This window comes from Gastrolobium bilobum, unplaced genomic scaffold, assembly GCF_033153095.1.
Source record: "Gastrolobium bilobum isolate Gb01-03AN ecotype WA unplaced genomic scaffold, APGP_CSIRO_Gbil_v1 utg8376, whole genome shotgun sequence".
NCBI lineage: Eukaryota > Viridiplantae > Streptophyta > Magnoliopsida > Fabales > Fabaceae > Gastrolobium > Gastrolobium bilobum.
Window position 1 is genome coordinate 207896 of NW_026896423.1, and position 16640 is coordinate 224535.

At 37.0% G+C, this 16640-nt stretch overlaps 1 protein-coding gene across 1 annotated transcript; it reads right to left on the reverse strand.

Annotated features, from left to right (window-relative positions):
* Positions 1–324: 324 nt before the first annotated feature.
* LOC133299667 (ent-kaurenoic acid oxidase 2-like) lies at positions 325–16470 on the reverse strand. Its single transcript, XM_061499152.1, has 10 exons — positions 16227–16470; positions 4390–4588; positions 3842–4166; positions 2028–2177; positions 1674–1925; positions 1502–1585; positions 1341–1419; positions 732–838; positions 521–639; positions 325–415 (listed from the first exon to the last, which is right to left on the reverse strand). Exons 1-10 carry the CDS (start codon positions 16468–16470, stop codon positions 325–327), a joined length of 1650 nt encoding a protein of 549 aa, XP_061355136.1.
* Between the last annotated feature and the right edge of the window lie 170 nt (positions 16471–16640).

Sequence of the window (16640 nt, forward strand, 5' to 3'; positions counted from 1 at the left end):
AATAAAATCACGGTACCAAACGGGCCCTTACTTGTTCTAATACGCTGATTGGGATTATTTCGTCTTTACATTCCACGGGAAAATCTTGTAAAGGTACTTGATATACTGAAAAAATACATAAGCAAACGATAAAACAAATCAAAATTTGTCATGGATAATAGTATAAATTTATTGGAGACATATGCAAAATACATCAACGTTTATTGGAGACTTCAAATAAGTATATAATAGAAAATAACAACCATCAACGTTTTAAGCTACATTTTCGTGGTCTACTTATCAAAAGAGAAGGGCTACATCCTTTTTTTTTCATCTTCTTTTTCTTCACAATTTGCTGAACTTAACTTCAACCCCATCTACTGGTGCTGGATGTGAAAGATATATCATATCTGCATTTGGGTTAAGGAGTTCCCACCTGCATTTAAATTCGTGAAGGAAAAATGCAATTAGAAATGTATAGTTCGTATCAAAGTTAAAGTTAAAACAAACTATGCTATCAACAATTATGATCAGACTTTACTTGTATCCTATGGATAAATGATGAAGCAGAAGTGCAAGTTGAATTCTAGCAAGCGTGTTTCCGGGGCATAGTCTTTGTCCAGCGCCGAAGACTTGATAAGTTCCAGGCTTTGCCGGCTCCTGATCAGGATTATAAATAGTCAAATATTTTGTGGAAATTAAACAAGGAACATTGGAAAAACATTAAATTAATAAGAAAAAAATGACCATACGTTCCATCTATCAGGGTTAAAATACATGGGGTCCTTAAAGTTCTCTGGGTTCGTTTGAAAGTACCGAAGAAAGCAAATTACTTTCCATCCCTTCGGAATCTTGTAACCTACAAAAATATTGAGTTTTCATTAGATTAATTAAACTCAATAATTTCTAAGGACACACACATGGCATGGGTTGTTGCTCATCATCTATTATGGACACTACATTTTCACATCAAAATTGTTTCAATAGATGGAACCACAAACCCGCGTGATCTTTCTATGAATTAGAACAATCACTATTCAGGAAATGGAGTAAAAAATACTTGCATTAACTTATTTACTCGAAGTAAGTGTATATATTAAGCCAATTACATAATTTATTATAGTAAATTATGATAGCTAACTATTAATTAACTACAATAATTACTTAATAATCAATGATGTAATTGACTACTAGGTTTATTCAATTATATATATCTCAATAAATTGTGACGTTTATATATATTCCTTCTTTATATGTAGTATGACATGTTTCTTTGTATTTTATCTGGGAATTAAAATAAACATTCCTTCTTTATGCTCAAGCTTTCACTTATAAACTTTCTCAGAAATTGCAATCTGTACCTTTATAATTGATTTCTTTCTCAACTTTTCTGAAAACAAATGATGCAACATTGGCCATTCTTATTGTTTCTTCAACGACCTGTGCTCAATTAAATGAATATATGGTAAATGAATAAATAAGCTTTTACTGTAAATGTATATGTGCACAACCAATGAAAGACCTTGTTTGTGTATGTTAAATTTGAAACATCTTCAGCGGTAATAAAATCCCCCGGACTTCCCTTTTTGAAAGCTGTGTTCTCTTCCTGCAATTGCAAGCAAAAATAGCACACGATTAGATGCATTAGTATTAAACTATTGGTTTGCAAAACACATTAATGAGTTAATATATACCCTTAGCTTTCTGAGCACTGTTGGATACTTAGCAAGAAGGTAAATAGCCCACATCGATACAAGGGCCGTAGAGACATATCCACCAATCATTAGAGAAACAATGTTGTGTACCACTTCTATGTCACTCAATCTGTGACCTTCATCATCTTCAATACGCATCAAACCGTCCATTAGATCAATTATTTCCCCCTCAGTCTCGTTCTTTCTCTTACCTAACTCCATCCAGAAAATGTCCTCAATCTTCTTTCTACACTGAAATTTTATGGAATTTTGTTAGTTCGAGAAGTCCATTATCATAGAATCGAGGAATTGAAGCAAAACTTGGTTTGACTATATTGGATTAATGGGTTGAACCTGGAAAGCATGATGATAAGCAAAACCAGGAAAATTGAGTGGGTAGGCTCTCAATCCCGGAAGCATGCCATGAATGAGCTTATCCAAGGAATGCAGAAGAGGACCTGGCTCCATGCTCGCAAATAATTTCCCAATGTTCTGAATTCCCAGCTGCAATCAATATGATTCAGTTCTAATTAATTTTAACAGTAAACTCCACACTTTGCTGGCAGAATACAAAATCCTCACTCTACTTTAACTTATAGAGCAAACAATACACAAGACATTAGCAACAAAAGAAAATGGAAGAAAGAAAAAGATTTATATACAAACAAGAGTTTGCCTGGCTATATGAAACTGTTTAAATCTTGAAGGTAAGAGTACTGTAGTTGATATTGCTATAATATCGATATTGGATTGCCATTGATAATTTTTTTACCAAATCAAGTAACATGGTTTTAGGCTTAAAAAAAAAATAACAACTAAAATATTCAAATAAATACATTCTAATGTTTAATTTACAACAAGAAATTATATAGTGAAAACGGATAATTGACTCCTCATATGCGAATTTTAAATAGGATAAAAGTAAAACATATAAACAAGTTGATGACAGAAAAATCAATGGAATTGTGATTGAGCACTTTGACTTTAATTGTGACAGAAAACATATAGATTTCTTTACTTAGAAGAGCTTTTATAATATAAAAACGATATTTGAAAAATACTTTCGATCATTATATATGGGGCAAATTATATTTACAAACTTTTTTGTTTACAAACTCTTACAAACTACACTAAGTACGACCGGTCTTACTTTAATCATGCAGTGTACGACCGGTCGTACTTAGTGTAATTTGCAAAAAAAAATTGTAAACGGATCTTATCCCATTATATATATATATATTATTTTTTATTTTTTGAGATTCGATTTTTTTTGCCTTTACAGCAGAAAAACTTATTTGTCGCAGACACATATTCAGCAAGATCTGCCGGCAAATCTTGATTTTTATTTTTTTTTAAAAGAGCGTCCTCTGACAGATCCTGATAAAAATGTGTATGTGGCAGACCAAAATTTTCTGCCGCAAAGGTCGAAATACTTTTGCCATATATATATATATATATATATATATATATATATATATATATATATATAGCTTACAAATCAGAGTCGTTGATTTTTTTTTATGTAATGGCTATGCTTACAAATCAGAGTCGTTGATTTTTTTTTATGTAATGGCTATCAGATGAGGTGTCAAATTTGAAATTTGACACCGGTGTCAAAGGATCCTACCTATATATATTGGATATGTTATTCGGGATAGGATCCGTTTACAAACTTTTTTTGCAATTATACTAATGTAGGACCGGTCCTACATAGTGTAGTTTGTAAGAGTTTGTAAACAAAAAAGTTTGTAAATATAACTTGCCCCATGTTATTCTACTTATCTTTTTTATGTCTATCTTGTCTAACATTCTCCAACACCGATGGATCATAATCTCAATATGAAAAAGAAATGATCAAGATTAGTTAAGATTATAATATAATGGTGTACATGAAAAAGAGGTAAATAGAATAATTTTTCCCTATATATTAATTCAAACTTATTAATTAATTATTAATTCTCAATAAATGATAATCATTGATTAACGGAAATCAACGGTTAGAAATTGATGTCAAATTTCAAAGTTTGACACTTGTGTCAAAGGATCCTGCCTCATATATATATATATATATATATATATATATATATATATATATAGAAAAAAGAAAAATCAATTCAAACGAACACAATTGGGAAAAGTATATATAAATTTTGGAAGAGAATATATACCTGATGGGTTTCAACTCTGGCATTGATTTTTCCCATTTTTGCCCAGGATTGAAGAGCATTGACAATGCGAGGTTGGACAAGAAGAGCGATGCGGCGTAGAGAGTCAGGCCGGTTTATGGAATTGGTGACAAAGCTGCGGACCCGAGCATGGGCCTTCCCATGGACTGCCAACATGGAAGCAGTACCCATGAGTTCAACAGTAGGCCATTCTTGTTTGAACTTGTCCTCTGAATGGAGCACAAATTTGTTAAGTGGTGGTGTGTATACTATCATGGTTGGTGACCCAAAGAGGTGCGTTCTGAACATGCCTACTCCATCGCCATATCTTTGATGGTTTATCGGCAACCATATATCACCATGACAATGAAGATATCAATAAAAAGTAGAGGCATTCATTCAAATTTTATGCAACAAGATGCAATAACTATATGACAGCTTCTGAACCAATGGAGAATTTATTTATATGTTTATGATCACAGAGCATATTTTTCCAGCATTAGGTTTGATCAGATGGTTAGACATCCTGTTGAAGGAGGGCAAAAACTTACTTGCGTCGCTTAGCATTGATAAAGTCATCTGGGCGTCCAAGAAATTTGAAGTACCACAGGAAGCTAATCATTTCTCCAACGAAAGGAAAGCCCATGTGGCCTCGTGGCAACTTGGTGCCAGAAGCTGAACACTTGACTCTGAGAGGAACAACGTACCAGAGCTCATTCCACCACCACAAAACACACCCCACCACTCCCACTGTAAACAGCAGACCCAACAACACTAAAATTGCATTCATTGTAAATCTTCTCTCTTGATTTTTGTAGTTCTCGGTTCTCACTCGGTTACTTTATTCCCTTACACCCACGAAAACGATCATATATACAGGCAAGCATGTGTCGTGCAAATAAATAACACTACACTGTCTGCTATGTACTAGATACGGAATCGATGATTCCTCCAACTTGAAGGTACTTAGAAACAAATCAACCCACTTGCTCTCTAGGTAGGGGTGTCCATAGTTTAAACCCAACCGAATTTGTGTAAACTGAACCGAATAGATTTAAATTATTCAAAAATAATTTGATTCGTTTCAAACTGGTTCGGTTTAAAATCGATTTGATTTGGTTTGAAAGTGATTCGATTTGGTTGAAAACGGTTCGGTTCTGTTTGGAACCAGTTCAGGTCGACTCTATTCTGAAAAGAAGAGAAAAATAAATTAAAAAAAAATAAAGTAATAAAAATCAATTTGACTCGGTTCGAAAATAATTTGGTTCTTGAACTGATTATAAAAATCGGTTCGGTTTATGAGCTGGATCTTTAAAAATCAGTTCGATTAATGAACTAATTTTAAAAAACCAATTATTTTAAGTGCAGTTCAGTTTGATTCATGATTCGGTTCAATTTTTTTGGTTATTTTGCTCATCTCTGTCTCAAACAAAAACAAATTTAAATAGCTTGTTATTGTTTATCCGGTACTGGATTCTCAATCGATGATTCCTCCAACTTGAAGGTACTTAGAAACAAATCAACCCACTTGCTTTCCAGCGAAAACAATTTAAACAACTTTAAGGTTGGAGAACAAGGTGAAGCTAAAAACAAGAGATATGCAGAAACACCGCACGTGACCAGAAAAGAAAAAATATGACCCTGCCCCGGAATTGTCTCTTTCCCACCCAATTGATAATACCAGATTAATTTAAAATTAAACTCTTGTTAAACAAGTAAAAAATGAATAAATTCCAATTAATTATTGGGCTTCGTCATTGAATATTTTATTAGAATCAGTTAAAAATATTTATTGTATTTCATTTGTTAATTTATTTTAAAAGTCGGTGTAATTTATTTATTTAATATTATTGTCAAATTTCAATTATATTGTTGTTTTATATTAACTTATGTAAGAATTATATTTTTTTATATTGTTTTTTTATCGATCCTGGAGGCGAATGTAGATCATATAGTCATAATTAATACAGGATTTGTATGCTCATTCACGAGAGTATAAGAAAAAGATGCCGCAAGGAGTGACGGATTAGTATGCATGGTGGTGAGGCTTATAACAACCCTCATTTTTTAAATATGAAAATTATTATTTAAATATAATATTAATTAAAGGTGTTTGTTGAATTTATATAAAGTAAGCAAGTATTGTGAAATTCATTAAGTAAATGGATGAATTGTCATGAAAATAAATATGACAAAATAATTCATGTCAAGATAATTAAGTGGGACCCAAGTGTAATTAATCATAAATTATAGGGTTCAAAATATAAATAAGTGAAAGGATAGGGATTAAAGTGCAAATAATCAAAAAAATGGTTCAAGCTTAATTTTGATTATTTCATTAAATTCTTTGAAGAATTTTAAAGACTAGAAATGATCCTAATTTTATCTAATGATGATTGGATTAATCTATAAAATTAGGTCAAAGCTTGCTTTAATATTGGCCAAAGATGTATGAAATTATTGTGAAGTGAATTAACTAAGTAAAATTGGTCTAGTTTAAGTAATCTAGTCATATTCTTGATTAAATAATGGATTGAATGATTATTATTAATTCTTTATAAATCTGAAATACATGTTTGATAACATATTAATAATAATAAAGGTTTGATTAATTTAATTAATTAAAAGAAAAGTTAGTAAATTACTGACTAGATAATTAACTAAATTGTTTCCAATTGTGGTTGAAGTTCTCTTTGTGATTTCATGTTATATTTTTGCTATATGTGTTCCTAATATATGCAGATTTTTGGGCATGAAATATAGGAATTTAACTGGTTCTTAAAGAATACATGTGTAGGAAATATTGTTGAATAATTGAAGAATGAATAGTTTGTTATTTCTACATGAAATTATAAGTTGTTGTCTTCCATATGCATGTCACGTTCCTTTTCTTTTTGTAAGTTACATGTGCAGATTTTATGTATATAAATCAAGTGAATTGATTGGTTGTTGCTATGATACACGGACACGGGACACGACACGATTCGACACGCCGACACGTTAATTTTAAAAAATGTCATATTTGAACACGTTGGGACACGTTTTGATATTAAATAAAATTTTTAATATATATAATATAAGAGATCAAATATCTAAATACTGCTTTGCAGATGATGCGTTTAATTTCCAAACGCGGTTACATTCATGTAAAGCGCGATGTCTACATTTTCATTCAAAATTCGTATCCCTCGGGCTAAAAAAAATGTGTTTTCTCAGAGACACAATTTTCACTAAAAAACCCCGCACTCCTAATTTCAAACCCACGCAATCCGCATCACACACTTTCCGCCAATCGAAATCAAGTATTATAAATCCAATGGGCTCAGCTTCCAAATTCTACATTCCCACGGATAGCTAAGCAATCCAATGACCACAAATCTATCATCACATGTTACATAATCTCCACATTCTCAGCATCTATTAGGTAATTCATTTGCGTGCTTATTCGGTTTGGTTTCGTTTTGAGAGAGAAACATCAGCAACAGCAACCATCATGTCTGGAAGAGGAAAGGGAGGTAAGGGTCTCGGAAAGGGAGGAGCGAAACGACATCGTAAGGTTCTGAGGGATAACTATAACACCCCGAGTATACCCGGTTTGTTAACATATCATCGTATTAAGCTGCGCTTAATTAAAAATGCGGAATATCTTTTTTATTTTCAATTATGACATCATTATACTTAGCAGAGTTGATTACTTAATCAATTTCATAAAATATCGCCTGTATGTAAATTGCAAAAAGATATCTAACTGGAATACCTCAATATATAGATAAAGTGAGTATCTAACTCACGGTATTACAACACGTAATCCGGACAATATCCTGATACATTATTACAACTCCAAATAAAACAAGACATAATCAAGTCTAAGTGGCATGGACAATCCTCATGCTCACCAAATCAACAGCATAACTAACAAAGTCTCAACATATAAATCCATAAACTGAAGCTAAAAGCATAAGACAGTAAATAGGATCCAACATCCAATCATAAGAGCATATCAGTATAAGCAGCATAAACATGCAACATCTATCAGCTAAGCTCTGGCCTCCTGCCACTAGAGGTCTCAACCCCTGCATTACCTGAACCTGAAATAAGCATTCCCCAAACGTGGGGTGAGATCTCTAAACCAGAAATCTCAGTAAGACAAGGGGTCCCCAAGGATCTTCCACCCCAAGCTCACTTACATGTGCAATATAAGTTCCAAAAGCAGTAATTCAACATAAGTTCAAAAACTCAATGCAGTGCAACAGATATTCATGCCATGTGTGTCAATACTATTCTACTGGCCAGAGAAATGTACGAATACTTCTATTACCCACACGTAGTACAAGGAACACCGCTTGCACCTCACCCACAGCCTCACCATCTTATATGTACCACATACTCAGGCTTACCGTATAGGTGGAACACCACATGCGTATCATAAAGGCACTAGCATATAATAGCTCAATAGCATTTCCAAAACATCAAAAGCATATAACACAGCATGCATACAACCATACCCCCATGGGACATGGTGGAACCACAACATGGCTAAACCGAGGACACAAAAGCTTACCTCTTAAGCTAATTATCGAATCCAAGAGTCCACGCTAGCTCAAGGTCACCAAATAGCACAATCACAGTCTGTTTATACCAGAATTATCATCAATACTCATGCTCTATAATTTCATGGCAAAAGGAATACGTTTTCTTTCTCATTTTCGCTTACTGCAGGCTTTTCTCAAAGCCTTAAGCATTAAACTTCGTTTACTCTTTTTAAAACTTTAATTGCATCTCTTTGACAAAAAATCTAAGATTTAATATGTTAAGCTAGACATCTCCAGCTTTACAGCGACATACTATACGCCTCAATCGGAGTTGTATAACTCCGGTTATTATTTACGCGAGGTGACTGCTGGAACGGAATTTCTAGCAACCAAAACGCGACTTAAAATTGAAACTGCGATCAAACCACTGATCCAATGGCTACGAAATTTAACAGAGTTGTTTCCCTAGGTGTTAGCTTCACATAGGTCCAAACGGTACTCAATTTGAAGCTCTGTAGCTCAAGATATCAAATTTTTACTAAAACAGGTTCGTTGTTGTCCCGACCAAAATATCCAGATATTTCCAACTGAATATCCGGATATCAATATCTGGATATTTCCAACCAAATATCCGGATATTTCGCGTCAGAATGCTGATTTTGCATGTTCGCGAGATATCCTTCAAAGGGATCCATTTTTACCAATTACAGAAGCTTAAGCATGCAATTCTAGGTGTGTTTAAGCTTACCCACCCTTAGGTTATTAGCTTTAGCTTGTTAGATGCATCAAGGATTGATTTTTAAGCATAAAAACTCAAGTTCAAGGGTGGTGTTCATATCACAAGCTCAAAATAAAGAATGAAGGTGCTCTTGGAGCTCTCCCTTCAGCTCCATAGGTGCAGACACCAAGGTGAACGAAAATGATGCACAAGGTAGCTCTTTTACTCAACAAGAAAGCTCCTTGGAGCTTCAAAACATTAAATAAAAGGCCACACCCCACAAGATCATAGAACACAGCCCCTAGAATCCTAACACAACAGTCCCACACTCAGAAGATGGTTCCTTTTTCCTCACCCATCACACACCCAAGTGTTTGCAAGGTTAAAGAGAAGGAAAATCAAGAGAAAATGGTGGTTTTGGTCACAAATGGTGAAAGAATGCAATAGAATAGTGATGATCACTCAGCCTCCAAGTGTTCCCATGTAGAAAACTGATATGCCTAGGGTTTTGAGCCAACACAAGAGTATATATAGTGGTTTAAGTCATAAACGCACAGTATTAACTTTAATTGCTACGCTTAGCATTTTAATCCCAAACTTTATATTCTTAACCTACTCAATTTTACAAGAATTATCATTTTTATTTTTATTTTTCGGAGCACCTTTTCGGTACGCGCTTTTCATAGCCAGTATCAGTTTCTGGCACCAGTTCTCATTATTTTAACTTGAAACTCGTTTTACAAGTCCTATATAATATTCTAGGAATATTCATGCACTTATTATTATTTTCTGGGATACTTTTTCGGTACGCATTTATACCGACTAGCTGAACCCGTATCTGCGCTTTTCGTCAGAAAAGCGACTTTCAACATTATTACTCACTTACTATAATTATTAAAGCCTCATAATAATTATTATGGTCAATTATAGAATTATCTCATAATTATCTAATTAATTTCCTTAATTAGCGGTGCGGGTTCTAACATTCACCCCACCTTTTTAGGATTTTATCCTCAAAATCAGAAAACATACATGTCCTTAAGCGCGGGATACTGTCGGAGAAGCTCGTCCTCTCACTTCCAGAATTACCCTTCAAGAATTCTTCCCGTTTAACGTACTCTGACCATCGAAATGATCTCGCTCCTCAGCTTCTCCTCGCCACGATCGAGAAACTTGAGTGGTCCAACGGGAGTTTTCAAATTCTCCCGAACCTCCACAACATCCGGTTGCACCACGTGCGAAGGATCCGCTACAAACTTGCGAAGTTGAGACACGTGAAACATGTCGTGGGTGTTGGCCATGTTCGGAGGCAAGGCAAACCAGTAGGCAACAAGTCTTACTCTACCACGTAACTGGTATGGCCCAATGAATCGCAGGCTCAGTTTCCTCACTCCGAGTGCCCAAACAACACCGGTGACAGTGAAAGTTTCACAAACACGTGCTCACCTTTACTGAAGTCCAGTGGACGCTGCTTTACATCGTAGTAACTCTTCTGGCGATTCTGTGCCAGCCTCAGCTTCTCTCTGATCAATTGAATCTGCTGGGTGGTAAATTGGACGAAGTCCAAGACAAACAACTCTTTATCTCCAACCTCAGACCAACAGGTAGGAGTTCTACACCTCCTACCAAACAGCGTCTCGCAGGGTTCCATGCCCAGGCTAGCAAGGAAAAACACAAATTCACAAAACTCAACTGATGCCAGGTACCTATTCCATGCTGAGACCTGCCCCAAAGTGAAAACTCTCAGCATGTCCTCCAAAATAAGGATGGTCCACTCAGTCTGTCCAACAGTCTGAGGATGATAGGCTGTACTCAGTCTCAACTAAGTTCCAAAAGCTCCCCGCAGTGCCTCCCAGAACCAAGATGTGAACTTCGGGTCCCTATCGCAGAAGATACTCTCGGGCACCCCGTAAAGCCTCACGATCTCGCGAACACACAGTTAGGCCAACTGCTCTGAAGAAAAGCTCACCTTTACCAGAAGAAAGTGGGCAGACTTAGACAATCTGTCCACGATGACCCAAAAGAGTCATAGCTAGTTTGAGTCTTAGGTAAACCCACAACGAAGTCCATGGCAATGCTCTCCCATTTCCATTCCGGAATCTCAAGAGGTTGAAGTTTAACTGACGGCTTCGGGTGTTCTAACTTCACCTTCTGGCAAATCAAACACTTGGACACCTACACCGCTATGACCTTCTTCATTCCTGCCACCAGAAAATTCTCTTTAGGTCTTGATACATCTTTGTCGCACCAGGATGAACAGTAAATTCTCCCTTATGGGCCTCAGCCATAACCTCTTTGGTCAAAGGACCTGAGGTATCACAATCTGCTTCTGAAACAACAGAAGTTCATCCTCATTCCAAGGCACACCGTCTTGGTTCTTCACGTAGGCCAGGCACTCTCTCTGCACTTGTGCCTCTTGGATCTTCTCCCTGAGCTCATTCAAGACTCTCACAGTCTCCATCTCGAGAAGTGCACCCCCAACAAAGAGGTCACAAACAAAACTCAAAGTTTCACAATGACATCAAAAATGCCATTTAAAACTCTGGGATCACTAGTCACTCTCTCAATAGAGGTGACCTAACCCCACAACTCAAGAATCCACACAAAACTCAAGTGAGTTTGATCTTATTCCATGTCTCTAACATCGACTAGTCTCACAATTTGATAAATCATTAATTTCAGAATAACTTCATATTCATGATTATTGTACGAAATCAAAATCATACTCATTTCAACCAACACATGTCATTTGGCATATTCATTCACATAATAACGTACCTTCGTTCACGTATACCTGCAAAATTTTCAATCTTAGTAACATAATAATTCGAATACTAAATGCAACAGTGTACCTCAATCTCCATGGCCTCTGCAAAATTGACACTCAATTAAAGGTGAAATGACATTGATACAGTACAACAATCTATCGTACTCATTTCATGCTTGACACTAACCATGATGTTAATATGCGAACTACTTATGAAGCATATCAATAATCAACATAAGATCCTACAGTCATGGAGACCACTGAACTCACATACGATTTGCACATGCACTGTCTCGCATATACAAGATCGCGCGTGGCCGCTGCCACAAATTCCAAGTGTTACACACTCAGTTTCTCTGAAGAGAATTTCACATCCTCAAACAGAACACCATCACGCTAAAGTAATGGCGTAAGGCATCTTGCCTCAAAAACAACATGGTCGGTCGGATGAAGTCTTTCGCTGAAAGACCCTCAGAACGCTACTTCAACTCAGCCAACTCTGGTGGCGACATCCGATATGGAGCTAACGAAATCGGCCCTACACCAGGCAACAAGTCAATGGAGAACTCTATCTCCCTCTATGGCGGAAACTCAGGAATCTCCTCCGGATATACTTCGAGGAATTCCCTCACCACAGGAATGCCAGTGATATCCTCCTGTGTCCCACTCACTAAACCTCCCAACATGACATGTCTGAATGCCCCTGCTCTCAAGGCCTTCCTAGCCTGCAGCAATGAAATGTACGACGAGGAACTAGCTGCGGAATCACACGGAGACATCACCACTCGCTAGGCACAACAATCAATCAATCAATCAACTATTGGACAATCCATCCACGCCAAGGATGATTTCCAAATTAGCCATCGGCAACCCTACCAGATCTACCGGGAAGTCACAACCCTCCCACTGAAACACGACATCTTGATGTACAGTGGTAGCATCACACTTTTCTCTGGTGGCGGTAGTCACCCGCAACGGTGGAGAAAGCACAGACATGGGAAACTCAAGCCCCAAAGCAATCGGGGTTGCAACAAACGAATGCGTAGCCCCGAAATCAAACAATACATCAATAGATGAATCACCAATAGACACAGTACCTCTGACAAGGTTCGGAGCTCAATCTGATTGCTACCTATCTAGACATGTAGACACGCCCAGTAGCAGGTGGCATTGCAGGTGCCGAAGTAGGTGCCAAAGGAACCATCTGCAATAGAACTGTCTGAACAGCTGCAGCTCTCGCCGTCGACGACAGACAGTCTCTAGAAAAGTGGCCCTCCTTGCCACACTGAAAGCATACCAACTGCCTTGAAACACAACGTCCCACATGCTCCTTTCCACACCCCGAATATGAAGGAGTGGAAAGAGGCCTCGGAAAGCTTCCCTGCTGCGGAGATGTCCTCTTGAACTGACCAGGCGCCTGCCTAGTCGCAAACTATTTTCCCTAGCCCTTCTCAGCAAACCTCCTGTCCTTCCAGGAAGTGGAACCACTTGTTCCTTTGGTCTCATCAACCTTGGCCCTCTTGGCCTTGCTCCTAATGCAGACATTCTCAAAGTCCTTACACTGCTGAACCAGTGTACCAAATTCCCTCGAAGCAGCTCCAGTAATATGCTCTGCAATCACCTTACTGTTGCGTAGAATCGGCAAGTGCACTGATCGTACCAAGTAATAAAGAGTGAGTAGAGTATCGTCTCCACGAGGATTGAGGCACCTAAGTTGTTATAACTATTCCTCTCTTGTTGGATTAATCAAAATAGGTTGAGAATGATTGTAGTTCATGAAACAAACTAAAATAATTAAAGTAAAAATGTAAATGATTCCAAAAGTGTTTTCAGAATGCAAGAACAAAAGATTAAGGATTGGGAAAATATTTGAGAAAATATTGCGGTAAAGAGAAACAAACACCTTTCCGATCCCCACATTGCAACTTGGATTACGTTTACATTTACCTATTCAATTGATCGAACAATTCATCATCTTTTATATGAGTAGTTAAGCCCTAATCCCTTAGTGACTTTAACCTTGTTAACTCTATTAGAATCCTAATCCCTTAGAAATCCCTTTTCGAGTTAACCCTTAGAATCAATGAACCTTTAACGTTCGCTGTTCATGTAGCCTATCCCTAGTGCGTACATGAACAGTTATCTTATTCTTTGTCAGGAATTAGAATTCCAACATCCCTATTGTAAACCCTAACCCTCGCAACCCTACTAGATTGATCAGTTCCAATAGAATTATAGAATGAAGAACAAGAAAAGATAAATGCAATTAAAATAGATAATCATAAATTTCAACCAAGGTACAAGGGGTTCACATCAAGGGTTGTGACCCTTACCACAATGGTAAAACTAGCCAGACATGTTCATGTCTGACAAAATAACAATAAAATAAAGTAGCATTTAAAACCTAGAAGAGAAAGGGAAGATGAAGATCTTCCGTCTTGATCGATCGAATCCTTGAATCTCCGAGAAGCTCCAAGGAATCTCTGCTCTCTTTGTTGTTTTTCTCCTCTTGATTCTCCCAAAAATCCTTTTTCTTATGTTTTTGATCCTTTTATTAGGTTTTGGGAAAACCTATTTCCCTTTGCACTCCAATTGGGCCTTATTTTAGCTGATTCGCACTTAAAAATATATCGCCCGCGCACGGGGCGCCAAGCCTGGCGCCCCAAACTTGGGAGAAACAGAAGCTTAATCTGTAAACGGCGCCCCGGGCGCCAACTCTGGAGTGCCGTGCGCCAGTCCCGCGCTCCGTGCGCCAACTCCCGCGCTCCGGGCGCCAGGTTGGAGCGTCGTGCGCCACATCCTGCGCTTCGTGCGCGACCGAAACAGAAGCAAATCGTCGATTTGGTGCCCCGTGCGCCAAGTACCGCGCCCTGTGCGCCAGTTTGGCGCTCCGTGCGCCAACCTCCGCGCGTCGTGCGCCAGTGGGAAATTTGGTTTCTCCGTTTTTGCTCCTTTTTGCGGTGTTTCCTGCTATTTAAACATATAACTTGAGTGAGAACATGATTGAGAAGGAATAATCAATATTTCTTGCATTTAATGACTATTTTCACTCATTTATGATTAATTCCTTGCTTCTTTCAAGTTAGAAAACATCATATGCTAGAAGCACATCAAACAATTCCCAGATTTAGATGTTGTTGTCCTCAGCAATAAACAGAATTTAAGCATGGGAAGAAAGGTTCAATCAATCAAGCACAACATTGCACAGACAATCATAAAGATCACTATACTAAGCATGAATGATTTCCACGTCAAACTTAAGATGATGCTCATCAACTACATTCAAACATCGGAGTCTAACTTGATTACCCCTCACAAGACATGATATTCACTCATCACTCAGTGTTTGGGGTCATTCATCATCACTCATTTCATCATCACAGTTGTTGTACTACCATAAGCTTGATCTTTTTCTCAAGTTCCTAAAGATGAGGAACATCAACACATGCCTGATTGATCAAAAGGGCTTCTTAAGGTTATAACTTGGCTTGGCTTAAGGTTAGAATCTTTTGGAGAGTAGCTGAATAATTATTGAGATTGAAACACCATTTTCATTAATACTCAATCATCTCTCAATTCAAGTTTCAGTACCACTCTTTATTCGAATTCATGATTCCTTCCTTTTTCTCACTTTTTCCTTCATCATTGCTTGTCAATTTTTGCAATTTATTTTTCTTTCTCTTTATATTCATGTGAGAACTATTCTTTTATTTTCCTTTTCAACTGCTTAACTTCTACTGGAGCTTACCTCAATTACTTCTAACTTTTTGATTATTGACATTTCAATCTCAAACAAGGTAAGTTCTGATGGAAGTGGTCTAAACAGTTTAATAAGGTAATTAAAAAAATTGGTCTCAGGCTCAACATGGCTAACAATGGATGATTTCTCAGGTAGCTATTTGGCCATAAGCTTAATAGAACAAAATGCCTCTATCACTTCAATCAACACATGCATTGGAGAGAATTAGATCAAGTTCTAGAGTACCACTGCAGTGAGGACTCTCAAAAAAAAATTAACTGTATAGGCACAAACCTCACAAGCTGTGGTATCAAACTAGACTCTTCTTGATTTCATTTCAAGCATCATTATCATAGAAATCAAACAAACGAGCAATCATAATCTCTATTCATGCTCTACGCAATGTCATGACAATCTTGCATATCATGCAATGCTTCCTCATATTCAACCAAGGAATTGACTGAGTAGCACATCTAAATCAGGACTGTGCTTTCACATAGCAGGAAATGAAACTAAAAACACAAAATTTCTACCAAAATGAAAAAAAAATAAAAATGAAAATAACTAGAAAGGTTAAAATAACTCCCCTGAAGTGGCTATGAATCTGCTGAACCTTTTTCTGTGTGTGATACCTCGATTTCCGTGTATGCGGCCCCAATTCCCAGATTTAGAACATTGTTCTTCATACCACTGATGGATTTCCTTCTTTGTGGGGTTTAGTCTTCTCTGAGATTGTCTCACATGTTTAACATTGTCTTCCATTAGCATCTTGTGAGTACAGAAAGAATGGTTGATGCCCTTCAAATCAGAAATAGACCACCCAATAGCTGTCTTGTGCTCCTTGAGCACTTTCAACAACTTCTCTTTTTCATCCATAGACAACTCTTTATTGATGATAACAGGATATTGCTCTTTATCTCCCAAGAATGCATATTTCAGGGTTTCAGAAAACTCTTTCAACTCTGTTTTTGGTGCTACTGACTAGATCATTTTCTTTCTTTTCTAGCACCTCAGATATGTAACTGAACCAAAGACTAACATAACAT

Excerpts from the sequence above, each read along its gene's own strand:
- LOC133299667 (XM_061499152.1), bottom strand. The coding sequence starts at position 16,470 with ATGGATGAAAAAGAGAAGTTGTTGAAAGTGCTCAAGGAGCACAAGACA. Across the intron at positions 4,167-4,389 it reads ATCAATGCTAAGCGACGCAA|ATATGGCGATGGAGTAGGCA; the intron begins GTAAGTTTTTGC and ends AAACCATCAAAG. Across the intron at positions 839-1,340 it reads GAAAGAAATCAATTATAAAG|GTTACAAGATTCCGAAGGGA; the intron begins GTACAGATTGCA and ends ATATTTTTGTAG.